At 50.9% G+C, this 21223-nt stretch overlaps 1 protein-coding gene across 33 annotated transcripts in view; it reads right to left on the bottom strand.

Annotated features, from left to right (window-relative positions):
- The window catches only part of Bcl11a (BCL11 transcription factor A), a 94655-nt gene that overhangs the window by 36570 nt on the left and 36862 nt on the right, over positions 1–21223 (bottom strand). Inside the window, exon 1 of one of the 33 annotated variants that reach the window (XM_087583614.1) lies at positions 14691–14910. In XM_087583614.1, coding sequence (XP_087439740.1) covers positions 14691–14823 — 133 coding nt within the window. In that variant the 5' untranslated portion in view covers positions 14824–14910. 33 annotated transcript variants of the gene reach the window in all.

Genomic DNA, 21223 nt, shown 5'->3' with positions numbered 1-21223 from the left:
AACACCCGCCCTCTTTCAACAGCCACTCCACAGCCCGGGGAGAGCCAACGTGAAGTTCGTAGACCACCTAGACCACGTGTGGGGGATGAAGTCTGACTTGGGGGAGTCAGCCCCCCCACAAATGGCATCTTCTTTATGTGAAGCCCAACTTCAGGGTGGTACAACCCTGCAGCTGTGATTCAGTCACTCACACCTGCACCAACAAAGAAGTCAGCTTCTACATGAGCGTGTCCTGGGCACACCACCGGAAAGAATGGTTTTCCTTTGTTTGTTTTGTAGAGGCAGGGTCTTGTTGTGTAGGCCGTAGCCAGTCTGGCGTCACCGTGTACATCAGCTTGCCTTGAATCCAAGGCAATCTCTCGGCCTTAATTGTTAGGATTAAAAAGCGCAGCCCTAAAAATGCATTTTTAATATTCTTTCGAATCCAAAAACCACTAAGAATAAGACTCAACTTTGAAGCCAGTGGCTACGGGGTCTGTTAAGAGGAACTCCTAGCAGAACCGAAGGCGGAGAGCGGATAATTTAACTGTTGCTGAAAGTGTTATGCAACGGATTCTCCGGGAGAGCGCCCATAGCAAAGCACCCTGGATGGCCTTTCCCAGCCAGGAGAGCCAAGACCTGCAGTCAGGAGAAGCCACCAAGTTGCTAGCACTCGACAGAGGTTTTCACAATAAAGACCCAAATCTACAGGACCCTTAACACCCAGCCCTAGGTTCAGGAAAGGCATCCCATGCAGGCTCAGATGCCACGTGTTTGCCATTGCATCGGGAACTGCGTGACAGGCGGTTTGAAGAAGAAGGTGAAGGTGAAAAACAAAACCTCTCACTTTCAGGAAAACAGGGAGTTACACAGCTAGTATTTTCCCCGTAGAAAGTGGGCCTCAACTGACAAATATGACTGAAGCTGATACTCTTTGTTTTTGTAACACCCACCCCACCGGGATCTAAGAAAATAATTCCCCCTCTATCTCCTTTGCTTTCACACTCTGTGTTGCACACGCATCTCTAAGAGTGCGCTCTCTCTGTTCTGAGTAGATAACCCAGACCAGCTCTCTCACGTAGCGAACGGTGGTACCTACTCAGAGCCCAGACTGCATGTTCAGGCTTTGTGAGTCTTAAGAAAACCCAAATGGCTGACAGACAGACAAGCAGCCTTCTGCCCTGGTCTAGCTCTAGGAGCTCCGTCTGACAGCTTGACAGAAGCGTAATTTACATACAAGTCACTTGCCTTAGTGTACAGTTTGACGTGTTTGGCTACACAGTCGTGTAGCCTCCACCATTGCTTTAGTGTATGGTTTGATGCAGTTGGCCATATAGTCTTGTAACCACCACCAAAATCCAGAAAGAAAATTTCCATTGCTCTGAAAAGCTTCCTGGTGACCTTTCGCTGTGGATCACCCACAAGCACTATCTCTTTGTAATTAGTGATCTGCTTCCTATGAATATAGCTTCGACTCTTCTAGAATTTCATGTAAATGAAATCATACAGGCTGTCACCTCTCATATGTAACTTCTTTTCCACGGAGCAAGATGATTTTCAGACTCATCGTGCTGTTAAATTATTACTGTTTCACTCTTTTATCGTTGGGGAGTATTATCACTCAACTGCTCGCCAACTGATTGACATTTGGGTTGTTAACACTGGACTACGGCGGTCAGTAAACATCTGCCTAGGTATTACATTTACAAGTAAGCATGGCTATGCTTCCCTTACATAAATATACCTAAGGCATTTCGAGGACGCAGAGAAGGTGCTGGCCTGGACAGTCCAGGGAGCCCCACCGTGTCATCCTCCTCTGTCTGCTCCACTTCCACCCCATTCCCTGAGGAGCTCAGGCCCTAGGTCTGTGTTCCAGCCATCTGTTAATCTCCACAACCAAATGTCATCTTCCGTCAGGCAGAAAGCTCCCAATACACTAAGGAGACGATGGGTACAGAGCCCAAAGCATCCACACAGTAGACATCCTTTAGGCCGCATGCAACCACGTAAAAATGAAGCCCTAAGAGCCCCTGTCAGGTCAAAGGATGGATGGCTGGGATGGATTAGCAGGAAAATTGAACTAAAGATTCTTAGGGGGGCTCTTGTTTTGCCTAAAGGCCTAGACAACCTTTAGCCATGGGCAGCACCCAAGGGAGCAGCTGTTGTCCAATGCGATGACCGGTAAAGAACCACTACAGGGACTTCAGACACCCTGTTTCTCTTCCCTCATCAGCCTCCCAGGGCAGGACCCTGGGAGAGGGAGAGCCTCAGAATTGCATCTGCAACAGCCCCACTGCAGTGATAGAAACAGCAAGGGAAAGCATGGAGAGGCCAATGGGTGTGGACAAAAGGCGGGGGTAGGGGCACCTCAAAAAGAAACGGCTCGCTCAGAAGCTGCAGAAAGAAACAGAAAGGAGACTGCTACTGGAAACAGTGGGTTGGTGAGGGGAGGGGTGACGCCCCAGGAACGAGGCACACCTGAGGTAGCTATAACCCTGTGGCAGGAACTAGGCACTTGAGCTTCTCATCTGTACACTACACTGGCCAATGATCAAGACCACATCTCCTTACCCTGCTGGATCTCAGGCATCCACCATAAACAAGCAAGTTGGAATAAACTGCGCCTAATACCCCCGATGCTGTATAAGTCACGTGCCATTTGCAGAGACTAGAGAATGGGGAGAGAAGAGTCAACGTGTTGCAGAGTTATCTGAGATTAGGCAGGAAGCAAGGTAATGGGAAGAGGTATCCGTCCCACCCACCTAGTCTTCAGTTGGCATAGCCAGACAGGGCAATATGACAGGGTTCTGTTACGATAAATAACTCCACTCACTCCTGAGGATTTACACAAACTTGGTTCTTCAATGAGAACTAAGAAAAAGGCTCATCTGTAAAATAGAAGCAATTAGAATGGCTTCCTCCGTTGGGCGATTAGGAAGGCTAAATGAGTGAACATTTATGAAGTACGCACTCATGAAGAGCAAGAAAGCTCTGAGCTTGCGAGAGAGAGTGCTAAGCTCCTGGTATCTATTACTTACGCCCCAGCAGACATGAGGCGAGCAGCCCTTTTCCCAACCAACAGCAAGTGTGGGTCTACAGAGAAGAGGAAAAGATCAATAGTGAAGGATATGGGGAGAAGGTCAGACTCCGTCCCAGAAGACAGAACATGATAGATGGACGTGAAAACTGAATGGACGTTGATAAGGCGTAGGGGTACAGAGAGTGGATCCTTCATCTTCCTTACAGTTTGGGGAAGGACGATCTCCTCAGCCAATAGGGCATATAAATACTTTTCATCTGCTTGAGAAATAAAATCCAGTTCTCCACTGGCAAGAGCCTTCAGAAAGAGCAAACAGCCGTAGACCCATAGACCCAACCATTACTCTTCTATCCTGAACACAGGGGCTGAACCCTTCTTTGGGGCCTGGATAAAGAAACTGTTGCCTGGTTCTGGTAGCTCATGCCTTTAATCCCAGGACTTGGGGAAGCAGAGTCAGGCAGAGCTCTGAGGTCGAGGTCAGCCTGGTGTACGTACGGAGTGAGTTCTAGGACAGCCAGGGTTACACAGAGAAACCCGTCTCAACAAAACAAACAGAGCAAGGGTTAGCCTGCACTAGGCCAACTCCAAAGGTTCTCAAGCCTGGTGCACTGTGTCAATGGGGGCACTGCTCTCCCTCCCTAGCCAAGGTCACATCAAACCTGCGAGGGTTTCGAGTCAGCAGCGAGCTCTTAGACAGGCCTGGGCAGAGATCAGCTTGGTACTTTCTTCAGTCTTATCACTACAGAGAGTGGACAGTTCCTGCCACACGTCCTTCCCTCCGCAGAGACAATGTGTGGGCTCCTTTAGTACCTCAGAACCCAGCACCTTAGAAGCAAGCTCAGGTTCAGCTCGGCCAGTGGGCGCTGTGGGGCTGTTTTCTGAGTGGAGTACAGACATCTTGTGTATGTTGTGGTCCCTGTGGTTTGAGTTTGGGGTTTCCCTAGAGGGTAAATGTTTAAAAAGGACCCCAAATTTGCATGCACAGATATAAGGTGCCAGGCAAAGTCCCTTCTCCTCAGAGGAAGGTCACTCAGCATCCCCTCCCAGCACAGAGCCCTCAACATGGAGGCTTCAGGGGGAGGACACACAGTTGGGAGCAAGGCTAAGGCTCCTGATGCCCGGCTGTTCCCACCACTTTAGAATATTTTTAAAAAACACCTGCAAAACGTACCGTAGATCTGGAAGCACTGAAACAAAGGAGGGAACGAGCCCAAGGCTGGAGGTCAGAGGATGGCCCCAGTGTGAATGCCGAACTCAGGCTTTGGGGATAGCAAGCAGGGACGAGGCTGAAAGCCATGAGCCGAAGTTCCGGGAAGGAAGTACACAAAGGCAACTGGGACTTGTTTGTGGGATCCCAGAACTCCAGGGCTGAGAGGTTCTAGGGGCTGGAAAGAAGCAGGACCTTTGCAGTGGGGCTCTAACACGCATCTATAGGACACCTGACCAGTCAGGCTGTGCCAAGTGCCACACACAAGGGGACAGGGGAAGACATGACTATCCAAAGGGGCAGGACGAAGCAAGCATATAGAACAGAGGCAGAGTGACAGGCTGGCCGAGTGTCTCGTGGTGTCTGCCAAAGCCTTTGGTCAGCTCTGGACACACAGAATACAATTCGGTAAAAGCTGCCTTTAGGAAAGCAGGAGAGAACACCCATCTGCCCTAAGATGGACGGAAACTGAGCAGGTTGCCTTCTGAATGAGGCTGGGTCAGTAGCCTTTCACTTTCCGGATATCAACTTGAGCTCTCTCTGTGCTTCTGAGAGGAATCTGAGGTTAGCTCCTCCTCAGACCCCCTTCCCTGTCTGCAATGCCGATTTCTGTAGAACAGGGCACACTACAGACAACCACCACAAGACATGAGTCAACGGCGCTGACCACTCCTCCTCCCTGCAGCAGAGTACACCCGAGTCCTGGCACCTGTTGGCCAGCCAATCCAAACTCTGTCTGAGCAGCATCCTCCAATAAAGCAGAAGTGAGAGGCGTTTTCCTTGCAGCCTTCCCTTTCTCTACTGACATCCTTTAATGAGCTAGAGAAACGGTCCATGAAAAGGCATACCACTATGGGGCAGGGCGGGGCGGGGTGGAGGGGGGTATAAAATGAATCAGTTAAATGTTCTGCTTTATAAATTTAGATTTGGATTAGACTACAAATATCCGAGAAGTGTTTTTGAGTAAGTCCCTAAAACCTGCTGCCGCCTTAGCAGGCCAGGGATGCATCAGAGAGCTTCAACATGAGGACTCAGACACCAGCACCGAAATGAACTCACAACAGCACGGGCAGACAAGGCTGCAGCTATAGCATCAAGAACGGGCTGAAAACTTGCTCAGCGCTCACCACCTCCCCCACACCACATCCTATAACGGTAATGATAGTGACTATTATGATGATGATCACAATAACAATGGCTTCCACTGGATGGTATCTTGGCAGCTCCTGGAGCCATTTAACAACCTTCATTTGCCTTCAAGGCCTTCCAGCCCAATTGACTTTCCTGTTTCTCTGAGTGACCACCTCAGTACCAAGGATCCTCTTGCTCTACACCACAAAGATAAGGGACTTGGAGAGCCACAAGGCAGCCCCGAACGAGTTGGTTCCGGCCCTTTGGGAGATGACGGTCCAAGCAGGGCTGGTACACACCCAAAGTCCTAGAGGGTGGGCAGGGGGAACAGGGTTGGACTCTGAAAAAGATGGGCCTCTGGGGAGATGGGCGTGAAGCTCCCTGAGGGGACTCCACAGCCCTGGGCAGAGAGGTGGTGGGTGTAGATAATGCCCATAGCGATAACCACAGAGCCCAGGAAGAAGAGGCCCTGGACATCACAGGCTGGGCACAGGAACAGCTTGCAGGAGGATCAGTGTGCTCCTCCCTAGCCTCAACCCCTATCAGTACCAAACAAATCCATAACACACGCCCCGGCCGGGTTGGACAAGAGGGATCCCCATAAGGGGTGTGCCCCGAGAGGGTAGTGAGGTCCCAGTCTCCAAGTGTTGCGTTACCCTGGTACCAAGAAGGCATCAGGCTGCCTCCTCCCCACCTCCTTTCCTAGAAGTGGCCTGGCACACTCACGTACCCTGGTCACCTCTGGCACCCGGTTCTCTCAGATTTCAACAGCAAATAGGTTTAGGACACTTGGCCAAGCTGAGCAGAAGGGAGCTGGTCTCCCCACCTACTCATCAAGGCAGGGAGCAGCTGAAGAAAGGAAGAGGGGAAAGGCAGTGAGGCCATCTTACAAGCCCAAGAGTGTTTGGACTCACCCCATTGCTGGCCAAGAATAACTATCATTTGAGAAGCCTGGAGACTGTGCTTGAGAACGCGTGTGCTAATACCGGTGCGTCTCACACAGGCATTTATACTACAGACCTGTACATCTCCCTGCTAGAGCAGGAAGCCAGTGCGTGCGGAGCAAGACGGGCCGCGTCCCTTCCTGTTTCCCTTCCTGACTCTGTCCAATCCGCACACGTGGACACAAAGGGGAGAATGTTCCGGTTCCAGTTCTCTTACTTTTCTCGGGGTGATATTTGGGTTGCTATGGCTTCTGTTATTTTTTCCATCTTTGGGGGTCTAGTCCAATGAGCTGGGGAACAGTGTCTGGCCAGGCCAGGCCAGGCCCAGGTCAGCCAAGCGCATGACAATAGGGTAGCTCTTTCTTCAGTGGGCTGCCATGGTACAGGCCTTCTTGTATCCTTGCTATAACTTCTGTCCTACTCCCAAGACTGAAGTGAAACAACACACCTTGCAGGAGGCTGCATGGTCTGCACTACCTCAGAGGGCAGGCCTAGGCATACATTGTTCCTCGGAGTAAGATGGGGTGCTAACTCCATTTCCGGTAGAGAAGCCCAAGACCCAACCCAAAGCCACCTGAAAAAAATTAATCACAGCCCAGTTTTGGAGCCCAAACCTCTTAAGAGGTCCACCGTTTTCCCCCTTGGGTCCCTGGCTTAGCAGTAACTCAATGTATAGACCAGGCTGGCCTCAAATTCACCAAATCCCACCCTCCTTTGCCACCCTAGTGCTGGGACTAAAGGCATCCATGTGCTTACACACCAGGTGAGTGTTCACTTAGGATGGCATTTAAGAAAGCCCTGCACTGCTTCACCAGCTCCAGGAACAGGCTCCCCCACACCGAGGAGCCACCAAGGGGCTACAGCGTATGGAGGGTGACACTTTCTTGCCATCTCAGCTCACCTCTCCCCCTCCCCCTCCTCCCCCTCCTCTTCTTCCTCCTCCTCCTCCTCTTCTTCCTCTTCCTCCTCCTCCTCCTCCTCCTCTTCCTCCTCCTCCTCCTCCTCCTCCTCCTCCTCCTCCTAACCCGTAAGCCCCAGGTGCAGCCCCGGCAGCTGGCAGGCATCAGGCAGGACTAAGAAGGGTAGGCAGCAGGCGCCAATCTGCCTGTTCCCAGGGCAGGCCAGCCTGGGCGAGCCCCTTCAGCCAGGGCACCCACCCCATCACAGACTGTTTACTCCAGCTGGCTTTTGTCTCTGGTCTGCCCGCCCGGCTGCTGTTGCTGTTCCCTTCCCTCCTTCCCTCCTTCTCCTGCTTTCGGTCCTCTGCCCAGGCTTGCCTGAGGCTCCTTGCCAACGCGATTGCACGTCAGGGCTATCCCACAGGCACTGAGGGCTACAGCTCCTGTGTCCTGGCTACCCAGGATGCCTGCTACATTCTGAGGGTAGAACGGGGTTGTTGGTTGAAGAATTGCCCCCCAGGGGAGGAAAATCCCCAAGATCGGCCTGGGTGAAGAGAGGACATGGGGCAGGTAAGGTTCCCTGAGACCAGATTCCAAGGCCTCTAACTCCTCCACCTCATGAACCACACCTCTGTGGGCTGACAGACATGCCCTCTCAGCAAGGCAGGGAGTGGCTGGTGGCCTGGCCAGCACAATCACTCAAGCAGTGTGGGCATCAGAGCAGGGAAGCCAGGCGAAAGCAGGGGAAGAGTGGGGCCCTGGTCAGACAGGCAGGAATCCTCTGTTACAGGGCTTCCTGGCTGTGGACTCTCTTTGATCTCGTCAAGCCTCAGTTTCTTCATCAATAAAATGTGTGAGCTGGTGATATTCCAAACCACTTGGGGTTGCTTGGGGACCATCTATAAAGCTAAGCGCAGAGCAGGAGGCCCCTAGTCCCTGAACTCGGGATCAAAGCTGGGTGGGATGCAAGCTCTCTGGGTTCCTTACACTCATCCACAGTAAGGGGACCTGAGTTGCTTGGCCCATCCTGCCGGTAACTGATTCAGCACCGGAGGTGCTCACCAGCTTCCGAAGTCCTCCCAAACCGGGTGCCTCCTCGGTGGCATCCCACACCAGACCTGCTTCTAGAGGGTTGTCAGCGAAGACGGTTTTGTGCTTTTCTCCAACTGTTAATTAGGAAATGCTATCTTTATCCTGCTTGCACTCAATGGCAGCCAATCCTGTACATGCGAATTAGGGGTCCCAGGGAGTCTGGGACGTTTGGGAAATGAAAGAGCCTTCTGTCACATGATTAATGACAAATTAATTCCCAATGTTTGTCCTGTCTTGAGTGTTCTCCTCAGGTGCTGCCTTGAGCGGCGGCAAGAAATGCTGGCCTTTCCTGAGCAGCCCCATGCCTCCTCACAGCCCAGCACTCACGGCACACAAAGCCCTGAGGAGAGGAGCGGGTAGACATACCCAGAAAAGTTATGCTTGCCTCTGCCTTCCAGCTAACTTCTTAGTGAGGGACGGAAGAAGTAAGGATCTTGTCCACTAGTTGTGTTATTCTGGGTGAGATCTCACCCTTGGGGAGCTCCAGAGAAACACGACCAGAGCTGACTCCACACAGAGGCTGGGCACTGGAGGCACTGGAAACCTGGCTGGCGGCTCTGCTTGTCCTAATGACACAACTCAGCCCTAACAGAGACGTAAATATTTGTGCAGACTCTCATCTAAGCAACAAGCAGAAGATGAGTCCCCTCACATGGCTGATGGCCTTACGTTTTATCATCCTAATTTATTTTCCAGAGTAGCCAGAAAGATGCACAGCAGATGTGTTGAACCCCAAAAGCCTGAGCTTATGGTAGGCCAGCCCTGACTCTGTAGGCTGTGAATGAATGGAGAAATAAATCCTTGGGGAAAGCCTCAGACTGATAAAATTAGAGAATAACTCCTATGAAACAGTGCGGAGAGCTGTGCCAGCAAGGTTGCAAGCCTGGACACTTCACTCCATACAGAGCATCTGAAATTTCCCCTGGATCCCCTCCCTACATCAGCCTCGTGAGAGAGAACATACCCATCACACCCAATTGTGCTTTCTTGTTCTAAGAGTTAGATAGACATTTGAACGTTTTCAGCCGTGCGCCAAGTAACACACCTGTAACCTAACTAGGGAAACAGAGACGGCGGACCCCAAGTTCAAAACTTCTTGGTAAGATCTTCTCTCGGGAAGTCTTCTAAACGTGACATTCTTTTGTGTGTGACACAAAGGAATTCTTCACACATTGTGGAAACTTTGTTTTTGAATCGTCACCGTCAGAAAGAAAAAAAAAAGCCTACAAAATTAGCTAACATGGTAACCCAAAGGGCAGAACATAACCAACAGGTAATGATCGAACAGAAATTCTAGTCCTGTCACTTAGAGGCTCCATGACCAGGGGAAGGTGCTTAATCCCTAAGTGGGTTGAGTTTCATGAGGGTAAAACGAGACATAGAAGGGACACATAACAACCACAATAACAAACAAACAAACACCACGGTCAGGCTTCCTAACACCCACCTCTGACCCGTCTTCCAGGGCCCAGGTCTATGTAGGATGGACATCTACTGGCTTGGAACAAAACCAAGGTGCCTCATCTTAATAGATGGTATGTGGGTTTTGTTTTTGTTTTTTACATCAAGGCCAATAATGAAGGTGTCTGTGTAGAAAGGGCAGATCAGGACCCACTCACTCCTACAGGAACGCTCCTACTCCTTGGAGGATGACACCTCACAGACTGCGCCAGCACCATCCTGCAGCTGGGCAGTACCTCCAGACAGCTAGGAGACACACTCACTCCAACCGAGAGGACCAGGACTGCCTGAGGGCTGGAGGGCAGCTGAAAGGAGCCTCTCTTACCCAGGGAACCTGAAGTGTTAAAGCCCCACTCCCCCAACCCACCCCCAGCACACACTACACCACTGCATTCCAAGAACCAAGCCTCTGCCCAGGGACAGCTGGCTCTTACTAACGGTTCCCTGTACTCCCTCCTGCCACTGACTCCCAGGGTGAGCACCCGCTCCCACCCACAGGTTCCCCTGCCTGGCACAAGCAGCCACAGAGCACTAACCACGCTCCTGATGCTACTGGCTGTTCCCAAGCTTACAAAGCCTTAGTGAGCTCTACAGCTCGAAGCTGCTAGCCCAGGACCTGGACCAAGCACCCGGTTGACCCTTGTCCGGGGAAACCTGCTTTGTGAGGACTAAACTGAACCTGTGAGGAAGGTCTGAAAGACAGCATGCAAACTTAGCACCTGTTGATAGAATATTCTGAATCTTTCGTTGGTGTAATGTTTTTGTATTTTTTTCCCAATTAGGCAGTAATTCATCTAAGCTTCCTGAAAGCTTATGGTAACAATTTATTGATTCTAGAAGAGAAAAAAAAGAAAGGGAGGAGGAGAGGAGGGATTCCGTAACACCAAGTACTCATGCCCAACCGAACTCTACATTTCCCAGCACCTGCTGGTAGTCTGAGAACTTGAAAAGTGTCATGTAGTCTAGACTGTCCTTGTGCCAAGGGGCCCTGTTCTCCTTGTCACTTCACAATTGTCTGGCAGGCAGGACTCCCCACAGGAAGCAGAGATACTTAGCAAAGAACAAAACAGGACCCTGAGCTTACCCACACAGCAGCAAGCCCAGCATCCCCCCCTGAACTGCTGCCCTTGGCCTAGCTGTGAGGAGACCAATCAAGACACACAGTTTTCCAGGCCTGACTGAGTCTACCTTCCTCTAAGCCACTGTGTGGCCTCACCCAGGCCAACCACCCACTGTAAAGGCCAAGGAAGCCACCCAGGTCTGAAAGCCTAAATTCTTACACACACTCGAACCTGCCAACCTGCTCTCCTAAAGAGGAAGCTATAATAAAAGAAAAGTCAACTTCAGACTATGTGTGTTTTTAGACTTACGCTAACACTCTCCTTGAAATAGGGGCTCAGCCTGGAAGCCAGGGAGGTCAAGTTCACAGCAAAAGTAAAGGGAAGAACAGGTCTGCTCAAACAACCAGCACCATGTCTGCCTCCTTGAAGCCCGCCTATTCATGTCTTTACCTCGGTGTTTCAGCAAGAAATGGTGAAACCACAAAACAGGTGCCGGGACACTCACTGTGCTTCTCCAAGTCTGCTGCGACTTTGGGGCTGCCGTGATAACAATTTTGATATCATATTGTCCCCTCAAACCTTAGAAAGATCCGATGAGATCCCAGCAGGGAGCACTTTCTACCACCTCCACTGCTCCAAACCATTACAGTATGTCATCCACCAAAACCCGGCTTTCTGCTGAAAGCCCGAGTCTGTGGCTCTAAGAAAGCTGTCATGCCGCTGGCCATCTCTGGATTGAGATGCCTCTTTCCCCTGCTTCCTGACAAGGTAGCACATGAGAGGAAGGACCGCTAAAAATCTCTCTCTCTCTCTCTCCCCCCCCCTCTCCTCTCCGCTCTCCCCTCTCTCCCCATTATTAACAGCATGGTGGTTGTTATGTGGGATGGGGCTGGCTTTTCATAAACTACTATTAGATTTGAAGCAGACACAGAGAAACTGCTTCGAGGTTGTCCTTTAAGAGTTCCATCCTTGCAGACTTTTCCAAATGCCTGCTGCAGTAATAACAGAGCCAGAGGAACACAGTATTTGTCAGGACTTGTAGGCGAGATGTGCTGGAGCGGCTGTCAGCCTGGGGAAAGTCACTCATCAGGAAGTCAGTGAGTGGACTGCCTTCAGCTGGACAAATGCCGCATCTGCACTGTGGGCACCAGAGGCAGCAGATTCCCTGTCTTGCCTCAGAGGCCAGACCCTCCTTCTCCTTACTGCTCACACAAGCCTCCTCCTGCCCCTCCTTTCAGTTTCCTAAGCTCTGTGGAGGGCGGAGTATCCTCTCAGTCACTAAGGTTGTAAAAGAATGTCCCCTTCCACCGGACCTGTCTCCCAAGGACAGAAGTCAAGAAGGCCACCCTGTGATGAGAGTAACACACACACACACACACACACACACACACACCACACACACACCTCCCACACACACCCCACACACCACACACACACACACACACCACACACACACACACACCACACACACACACCACACACACACACCACACACACACACCACACACACACACACCATACACACCACACACACACCACACACACACCACACACACACCACACACACACACACACACACCATACACACCACACACACACCACACACACACCACACACCACACACACACACCACACCACACACACACACACACCACACACACACACCACTCACACACACCACTCACACACAACCCACACACACCATACACACCACACACCACACACACACACCACACCACACATACACACACACACACACACACACACACACACACACGCAAGTCTGTAATTTTAGATTAAGTTGTTCATGGTCCCTTGCATAGGAAGGACCAGTTCTACCTCAGTAAGGGAGCGAGCAACCCTCCAACAAGGATGAACAGAACAATGTGCAGCCAGCACACCCCCGAGATCGGCAGCAGCCACACCTCGCTTCTCTGCCAGACGCTGTGGGGGTGGAGTGGTGGCATTTGGCAAATACTCCGAATGGGCTTTATGCTGGATATGGAAACCGACTACCCTGGACTCCAAAGTGCAAGTGATACCAGATGGCCAAGAGGACGATGAATTACCCGGTCAACAGCACACCTTAAAGATCCTTCTTTTTCAGCCACCAGTTGACACCCACCAGACTCAATCACAGAGAAAGGCCCAAAATAGCTTGCAGAATGCTAAACATTAGGTCTCCCCCTGCCAGAGGGCACTGGGGATGACCAGTAGCTGACACTCTGGCCTCTTTGTGGAACACCTTCCTCCTAAAGGGAAAGTCGCCTTAGACGGGTACACCCTTATTTGTCTGACTTACCACAGGGCTCTGCTAGAGGCCTGTAACGTCTCCTGAATCGTGAGACAGCTTTCAGCACGCCTGGCCTCCCTGGGCAGTGTCTTGTGTTTTCATTCCCAGCTGGTCCTCTGCACCCCAGGAAAACTACGGAAACACAGCACCCACAATGCCTCTATGCACAACCTCTCCTAGGACTAATAACGGGCAGCTCACCCAGCAAATGGCCATGCCCAGCATCCTCCGACATTGTGAAGGGAGCGTTTACCACCAATGAGTGAGCCCCCTCGAGCTTTCATCTTGATGCCTGATGGATACCCATTTTTCCGTCAGCGACCTCAAGTGTCTGTAACGTTGAGATTTACACATGTGGACTTGTAAATGTTATTCCTTCAGAAAACTACTTTTCTGCCTAAACATTCAATTAATGTAATTAAATTGCTACCTGATGGCATTATCTAATTTAACTTGGGATCCAAACTATTGAATAGCATTCGTCTTTTAACACCCTGGCTGGGAAGGCATGTGATGGGCAGAGCTATAAACATGTTGGCGGAACCGAGCTGTTTAAAAATAAATTAGCAAACTATAAAAATAAACAGTGGCATACACATGTACTCAATTATGAACTAACTCTAATTTTTGCTCTGAAATACTGTCTTTGACCTTGGTCATAAACAAGCACTATTAAAAAACGTAATATCCCCACAGACGGGAGGCCATAGATTAAATGGTCTTCCAGCTCGGGAGAACACAAAACCAAGACACCAAAAGACAGTGAGAAACCGAGGAGGAAATCAAAGGAGAGAACGTGTCTGCCTTTCTCAGAAAGGCAATGTGCACAGCACCCGAAGCCGCTTGTGCTTACTGACACGAAGCTGCTTTCTGCCCAAGCCAGCAGTTAAAACCATGGCTGAGTACTTTTGCATTTCCAAATGTTTTGCAATCTCTCAAGAAAAAGAGAAGGAGAACGGCTTCCAAATGCAGCTGTTGCAAAAGCTCACAGTCTGCGTGTGCCCTGCTCTGGGTCATGCTTGGTCTCCTCCCACCTGAGGTAGCCCACCATCCTAACTCTGAGTCCTGAGCTTCTCAAAGACATGTGGCAGAAGTGTGGAAACCATCCTCCAAACAGCACCAGACAGAAAATGGGGAGGGGGCAAAAACCAAGCTGTAGAAGCTGCACCCCGACATGTTTCCACACTAATTCAATACTCTCTTCACAAAGGAGAACATGGGGGTGGGGGGAGGATACTGAACTCTGGCTATCATTACAATTGCTAAAGCAACAGAACACACAGCACTTGCCCGGCTTTCTAAAGCTTCAAAAACCATTCGGTCTTCAGGGTTGGCTGTACCCTAACTTGGCAAGACAGTGAGACCCCACCTTCTACAGAGTCACGATAAAGCTACAGTTCTCTCCTGTTGTGGTCCTCATTGTCCTTGATTTCACAAACACAAGCAGTTGAGCAACCGCTACTAAGTTTCTCGTCTCAAAGAAGCTGCCTAAAACGCCGGTTACCTGAGGGTTTGTCTGCTCTCTCCCTCCAACAAGAACAGAGTATAGAAATGAAGACTAGGGGACACTCAGACACACTTACATTTGGTTCCGGGCAGAAGCTGGTGGGAAGGAAGCTCTGGGAAAGGATTTCTGAGAGCACATCCATGCACCCCGGGCCAGCATCCCTTCAGGAGCAAGAGCAGGCCCAGAGGTGTCCAATCAGGATGGGACATCCACAGACACGGAGGTTGCCAGCCGCTGCTGTGGGACAGGCATCCTCAACAAACACAAGCTGTAAGGTTTGGGAACAGCACGCTGAGTCACTGGGCTGGCTTTTTCTTTTTCTGGATAGTACTTCACTTGCCTCCTACGTAGGACCCTGGGGACAGCTGAGGCCCTTAGATCTCCCTGCCTGTCCTGCCAACAAAGTTGTGACCTGCAGCCCGAACTCTTCGGTGGGCCCGCCTTTGGGTCACCTCTGATTCAGCCTGCTGTGTTTGGCAGTGTAGCACCATGGTGAGGACAGACTGAAGACCAAGGCTGAAATGGAGGCAGGACATGCTTCTGTGTAGCGGGGTCTCTCAGACAGAGAAGGAAAGCACTGTCCTGTCAGCCCTCAGACATGAAGACCTCCTCAATAGGAAGGTGGCCTGGACAGAAGCAAGGACTCCTCCGTTTCTCACCAAGTTTGCCAGATCACGGTCATCTGGTCAGGAGAGCTGAGCGGAGGTCAGAACCAAGGAGCGATGTGCTTGTCTCTGGTCCTCACAAATTACCTAACCTACATAAATTTCCTAGATCTCGGTTTTGGGGGCTTGGGTGTTGTGAGGATGCCAAGAATTATTTGACTTTTCCATGAGAGGGCCCTCATGGAAGGGAAATCGGTCTGTCTGCCAGCTGTGCCTTTTTGGGAATCGGGAAGGAAGTAGGGTCTGTGGGAAAGAATCAAGAGGTTGACCATCAGACCTGAGCACGATGAGAAGACACCACTAGGAAGGCTCTGGAGGTGCAAGGCGCAGGGGTGACTGCCTTTCTTAAAGAAGTCCAGGGTGGACGTGCTCAAAGAATCTGAGCTGTAAGGAGCAGATGAAAAGGTCTTCCAGCAGCTCTGTCTGAAGGTGGCTTGCTGCCCCTCATAGCTCTCTGTGAGAGGCTGTGCGTCCTGCACTGAGGGGGGTTCTTCCTTGCCCACCCCCAACCCCGAGGTCTAATTCTACCCCCATCCAATCACCAAGCCAAGCATCTCTGCTCCATTGTATTCTTCCTCTCGACCCCGACCTGTTAACAAAGTCTGTCAGTTCTAGCTAGCCTCAAAGTCTGTGGAGATTCCAACCCCTTCTCACATCCTCATTCTGTTGGCTCCGGCAACCATCAGCTTGCCTGGGTCATGCTTGTCTCTCTCTAGGCGACCTCCAAGTCATGTGATGTCACTTATCCCTCCAATGATTTCCACCTCTCTTCAGCCAAAGCCAGAGTCACAGGACAGCCCTCGAGGAGTTATTCCCACTCCCAGGCCTCAGTTTCCACTCACCTCCGATTCCCCTTCGCCCTTCTCCAGAAAGCCCTGCAACTGGGTTGACCTTGCCCAGAGGGTTTGTCTGCCATTACTGGGTCGGGAAGCTTGTTCCTCAGACCCACAGGGCTGGTTTCCTCACACGGGTCTTCCCTACCACAAGTCTGGCCACCGTACATCCTCTCTCTAGCTCTTCCTCACCTTATTATTTTCCCAGGTGCCGTCATACCAAACACTGCATGCATGTGATGGTTTACACGGTGTGCGTCTTTCTCAGCTAGGCTAAGAGTCTACCTCCATACAGCAAGAATTTTTTTTTAGGCTCTGACCACCGCTGTATGCCCAACTCCAAGAATAGTTCCCTCTTTGTGGCAGGTGTTCAAAATATTTGTTGAAAAATGAATGAGGAAACCTTCACCATCCCGAACCGCCAGGAGGCTGCTCAACGTTGCATCTATAAAACTGCCAGGCAGCCCAACCCGGGGCGCTTGGATCTAGAGTTTGGTTTAAAGCCAAATTCCATTTTCCCCACAGGCCCTGGGGCCTAGAGGGAAGAGCATTTTTGCATTATAATATAAATGAAGGTGTTCATCTGGTTTGAGGAAAGAAAAAATGTGAGGTGGGGGTGGCAGCGAAGATCAAATGGGAATCTGTTTAAGGTTTACCAGGAGCCATTAGAAGGAGAAGAGTTGGTTAGAAACTGAGGAAAGGTTGACTTCAGTGCACCACTTGGTGGGCATCCTGTGTCCCATGGCCCCTTGAGGCCACCGCACACCGCACAACGTCCCCCCTCCGGGAGATGCTTTAGGCTGACAGAGCCAATCTGATCAAAGCTGGAGACTTAAAGAACACAACTCTGTTAGTGACCACCATGCTTCCCCTGTTGCAGGTCCATGAGCACATTCGCCATTCGTTCAACCTATGCTTCCCAAGCCATGGAGAAGCTGTGTGTACGAAGCTGGAAATCCAGCAGGTGAGGCTTGTGATGGAAAGTTCGAGGAGAGGGGCACGCTCCTCCTCCAGCCTCTGCCCTCTTCTCTATGGCTGCAAGAGTGCATGGCAACCCAGGCGAGAACAGATCTCTTGTCCACGATCAGCAGATCAATGACCTCGGGGGGTGCGTGGGTACATACATGATAGGCTGCAGTCAGATGTGCAGACAGCAGTCACCAAGCAGCCCCAACAACTGGGAAGGGGACTCTTCAAAGGGGAAGCAAATGGCGCCTCTCAGACTGACTGAGCTGCGCACGTAGCGGCTCTTCCCAGTGTCTCGGAACTCTAAAATGGGAGCGTATGCAGCCTCTCCAAAGCTGAGGAACTAGGAAGGCGCTCACCACCCGAGACAGCAGTCAGAGAGGAAGCCTGCTTACTTAGTGGACTCGGAGATCATCCGTGCCTCCACCTATAACCCTGGGACTTGCAGGAAGTGGCAACCTGATGCCCTGGGAAGAGCATGGCCTTGAGACTTGGTGTGTTTGGATTTGTGGACAAGTTCTAGGTGGTAACCAAGTAACTAGGTGGCTGGCACAAGCCATCTGGCTTCCCTAAGCCTGTACATGTTAACCTTCAGGCTCCAAGTCTTGGTCTCGGGCAGAAAGGATTTGCCCTCTTCACTCCAACGCTGCCTCCCCACATATCCAGCGCTCCAGTGAGAACGTTGGCATCCATAAAGGGAGCTGGCCTTGGCCCCTTCACCTCCCTTCCAGCACCGACCATCACACTTGGCATACAGAAAGTGCTCAACAAACAGAAGAGAGCTCACTGACAAGACGGGATGAGGCGGCATCTCCTCTAACTTCTTGCTAGATATTAAGAGAACTTAATCCCCGGTAACTACATGTTGTTTGTCAAATTTAAGTTGGCTTCAATAACGTAATTGTTTACTCGAAGTCGGTTCAAATCCTGGCACTATCCATGGCCCAGTGCAAACGCTTTCCTCTCTTCCGGCTTCTCATCTGTGAGTCGCCTTTGACAGGGGCAGGAGAACAAGCAGGCTTTATTGGAATACGCACCTAAAATGAGTTAACCCACTCAACCGCATGCCCCCCACCCCACCCCACAGCATCCTCCTGGATAGGACACAGAGAAAGGAGCTTCAGCTCATGGGTGTGGTAGACTGAGCTCACGCAAAACTAAACCCCAGAGCAGCTGCTGACAAACCTCACCAGCCCACACCTCTTTGTCTGGGTCGATAGTGTCCCCAGAAGAGTGCAGTAGCTGCCTGGGCTCCAGTGAAGGCCACACAGACCACTTCCCCCAACTGATTACCTCAGCCACCCACTATGCCTCTAGAAGAGAAAGCGTTCTCACTGGGCTGCCTCTAGTGTGCAGCTGGAGACAGACAGGCCAGTTACAACCCAAGAATGTGGGCTGCCTGTCCATGCCTGGGCTCCTAAGTTGGAAGCCACTGTCTTACCCTCTTGCTGTTGCTGCCATTACTATTGCTATTACTCGGACAGTACTAAGTCTTGGAGAACAAGCTGGCTAATACTGGAGCCAAATTGAACTTGGTTGGGTTTTTTGTTTTTGTTTTATTTTGTCTTGCTTTCATTAAGAAAGGTAGCAGACATATCAAATAAATCTAGTTGGTCTGGCTGACCCTATACAATATGACATAGAGAGTAAGTGAATCCCATTGATAAGAGGGTTTCCCTACTTAAACAGAGAAGGCAGAGAGAGGGGGAGGGGAGATGGAGACAGAGACAAAGTTTTGAAACAACTACCAGAACAGCCAGAGCTACCTGGAGGCAGGCAGCATTCAGTCCTTTGGGAGCCCAGGCCATGGCCCGACCATTAGAGGCAGCGTCAGGACTGTGGACAGGATGAGCTCCAGTTCCTACGCCCTGCAACCTCCACTGAGGGGCTTCCTCTGCTCCCTGGAGTAGACCTGCTCTAGACTCTAGGTGACTAGAGGCAGACGGTGCAAGCTACTTAGCCATAGAGTGAAGGCTCCAAGATGCCATCCCTGCTCCCAGTCCCTCCATTTGAAGGGACCAGGGATAAAAGACAACGATGACTGTCCCAGTCTCACGTCTTGCAGTGACAGGGAGTCAGGATATTCAAATCAAAGCTCAGCCTCTAACCACCTACCAGAGTAAGCTACAAACTGAACACCAAATGTGAACCGGAATCATGTGGGGGAAAAATATGAAATTACAACAACAATAAAGATAAAAAGATCTGCGCTCCACAAAGCCTATGCTGAATCTTCGCTAGGCTGGGCAAGGTGGGAAGTACGTAGATCAACCTAAGGAGGGTCCCATCGGGAGTTGCCCTCCTCCACTGGAACAGGGGTCCCTGAAGTCAGAGGGCAGGTGGCCCTGCTCGCCAGTTTAGCTAATCTGTCTTCACTGAACTGAGTGCCAACAAGGGAGGCGGGGACCGAAAAGCCAGCCTCGTGGCTATCAGCCTGCGATGACTCACGCCACGTCTGTGTACTCTGAAATGCTTTCCCATGTCTGTAATGTTTCTTCTATCATCCTACACGCTCACCGTCACCTCGCCTCACCCCAACACACAGGAAAGATGCACTTATCCCGTGCGTTTGGGCTCTGTTCTACCATTAAACGCAATGACCAACCCCTGTTGTCTTAACATGGGTTTTGTTGGAAATAAAAAGACTTGGCCTTGCTGTCTCCCGGGGAATCTGGGCTCTGCTTCTCCAAAACCTTTGTTCTCCACATGTCAGCAGAAAGTTATGGACAAGTCTCCCCAGAGCTGAGTTACTGCACAGACAAGAAAGGACACTCTATTTCTCCGTCTCCGTGAAGTTGTCACCAGCAGAGCAGTCGAGAAGAGGCGCTCTGGGGACAGGATCATAATTCTCCACCACCCTGAGAAGCTGTGGTAGGAAGGACAGGAGAACCAAGTTTATCTGGACTAGTCCCCCGGAGCTCCCAGAAGGGAGAGTCTCCTGCCCAGTTGGGATGACCAATGAGAAACCAGGATTCCTGTGGCCATCAAGCTGGGCAAAGGTCTCCAGTGAACACTGAGTTATCAAAAAGTGAGTGGAGAGTGGGAGCACGTGGGAGAGACACAGGAGGGACACGGGAGGCTCTCGGGTGGTTCATCAATGTCCTCTGTGATCATCGGACCGCTGTGTGAAGAAGAGCTGTGAGGAAACGGCAGGTTCTACAGAGAAAGAAAAACAAGAACCAATCTAGGAGTTGAGCTCAGGGAAGAGAGATTATTCAGGAAGATAATAGTGGCAGAGAATGGAGTGAGGAACTCTGAAATACTCGGGGGTCTTAGCCCCGTGCCGATGAAGAGATATTCTGTCTTCTCTGGAATGCAGAGGAAATGGGTCTACACTGAAGCGAAAGAGATTGAAGGTAGACAAAAGGAAGGATTTCCTGCTATTGAGAGACAGCTTTAAAAATAGAACTGTATGCTTAGGAAGAGGTCAGGATGGCTGAGTCTAATCCTGGTCTGCTTCAGAGAAGGTCACCACCCCAACTCCGTCTTCCCCAGATGTCCCACAGCCTGTATAAGAGAGGCAAGCTGTCCAGGAGAGACGCTGTGCCAACACCAGGACTGCCAACCCCTGAGTATCCAAAACGTCAGGTGGAAAACCGACTGAAACACAACAGAGCACACAGGGAAGAGGAGGAGGAACCAGTGGAGGACTACCCAGAACAAACTGGTGTTTTCCTGGGTTAGCTACGAATGCTCCAAACTACACTGGCAGAGCAAAGCTCAAGGTCAGGAAAGGGCTGCAGCCATCACACACACACACACACACACACACACACACACACACACGGCCACATAAGGCAAAGCAGTGTCCCTGGCTCCTGCTGGATACAACGGTGTAAGCTGGCGCAGCCAGACCACTGTAAAAATGTGGAGAGCCTGCTCTGACTCTAGCTACTGCCTAGCAAGCAATCTCACTGCCCACCTCTCCCTGAAACTCTCCTCAGTTTCAAAGTGTGTGTGTGTGTGTGTGTGTGTGTGTATAGATCTGTGTATGTGTCTGTGTGTGTGTCTATATGTGTGTATGTCTCTGTGTGTGTATGTGTGTGTACATCTGTGTGTCTGTTTGCCTGTGTGTGTCTGTGTGTCTATATGTGTGTACATCTGTGTGTGTATGTGTGTGTATGTGTGTGTATGTGTGTGTGTGT

Source organism: Rattus norvegicus, chromosome 14, assembly GCF_021556685.1.
Source record: "Rattus norvegicus strain SHRSP/BbbUtx chromosome 14, alternate assembly SHRSP_T2T, whole genome shotgun sequence".
In the NCBI taxonomy this organism is placed as follows: Eukaryota; Metazoa; Chordata; class Mammalia; order Rodentia; family Muridae; genus Rattus; species Rattus norvegicus.
This window is presented reverse-complemented; position numbering and strand designations above follow the sequence as displayed.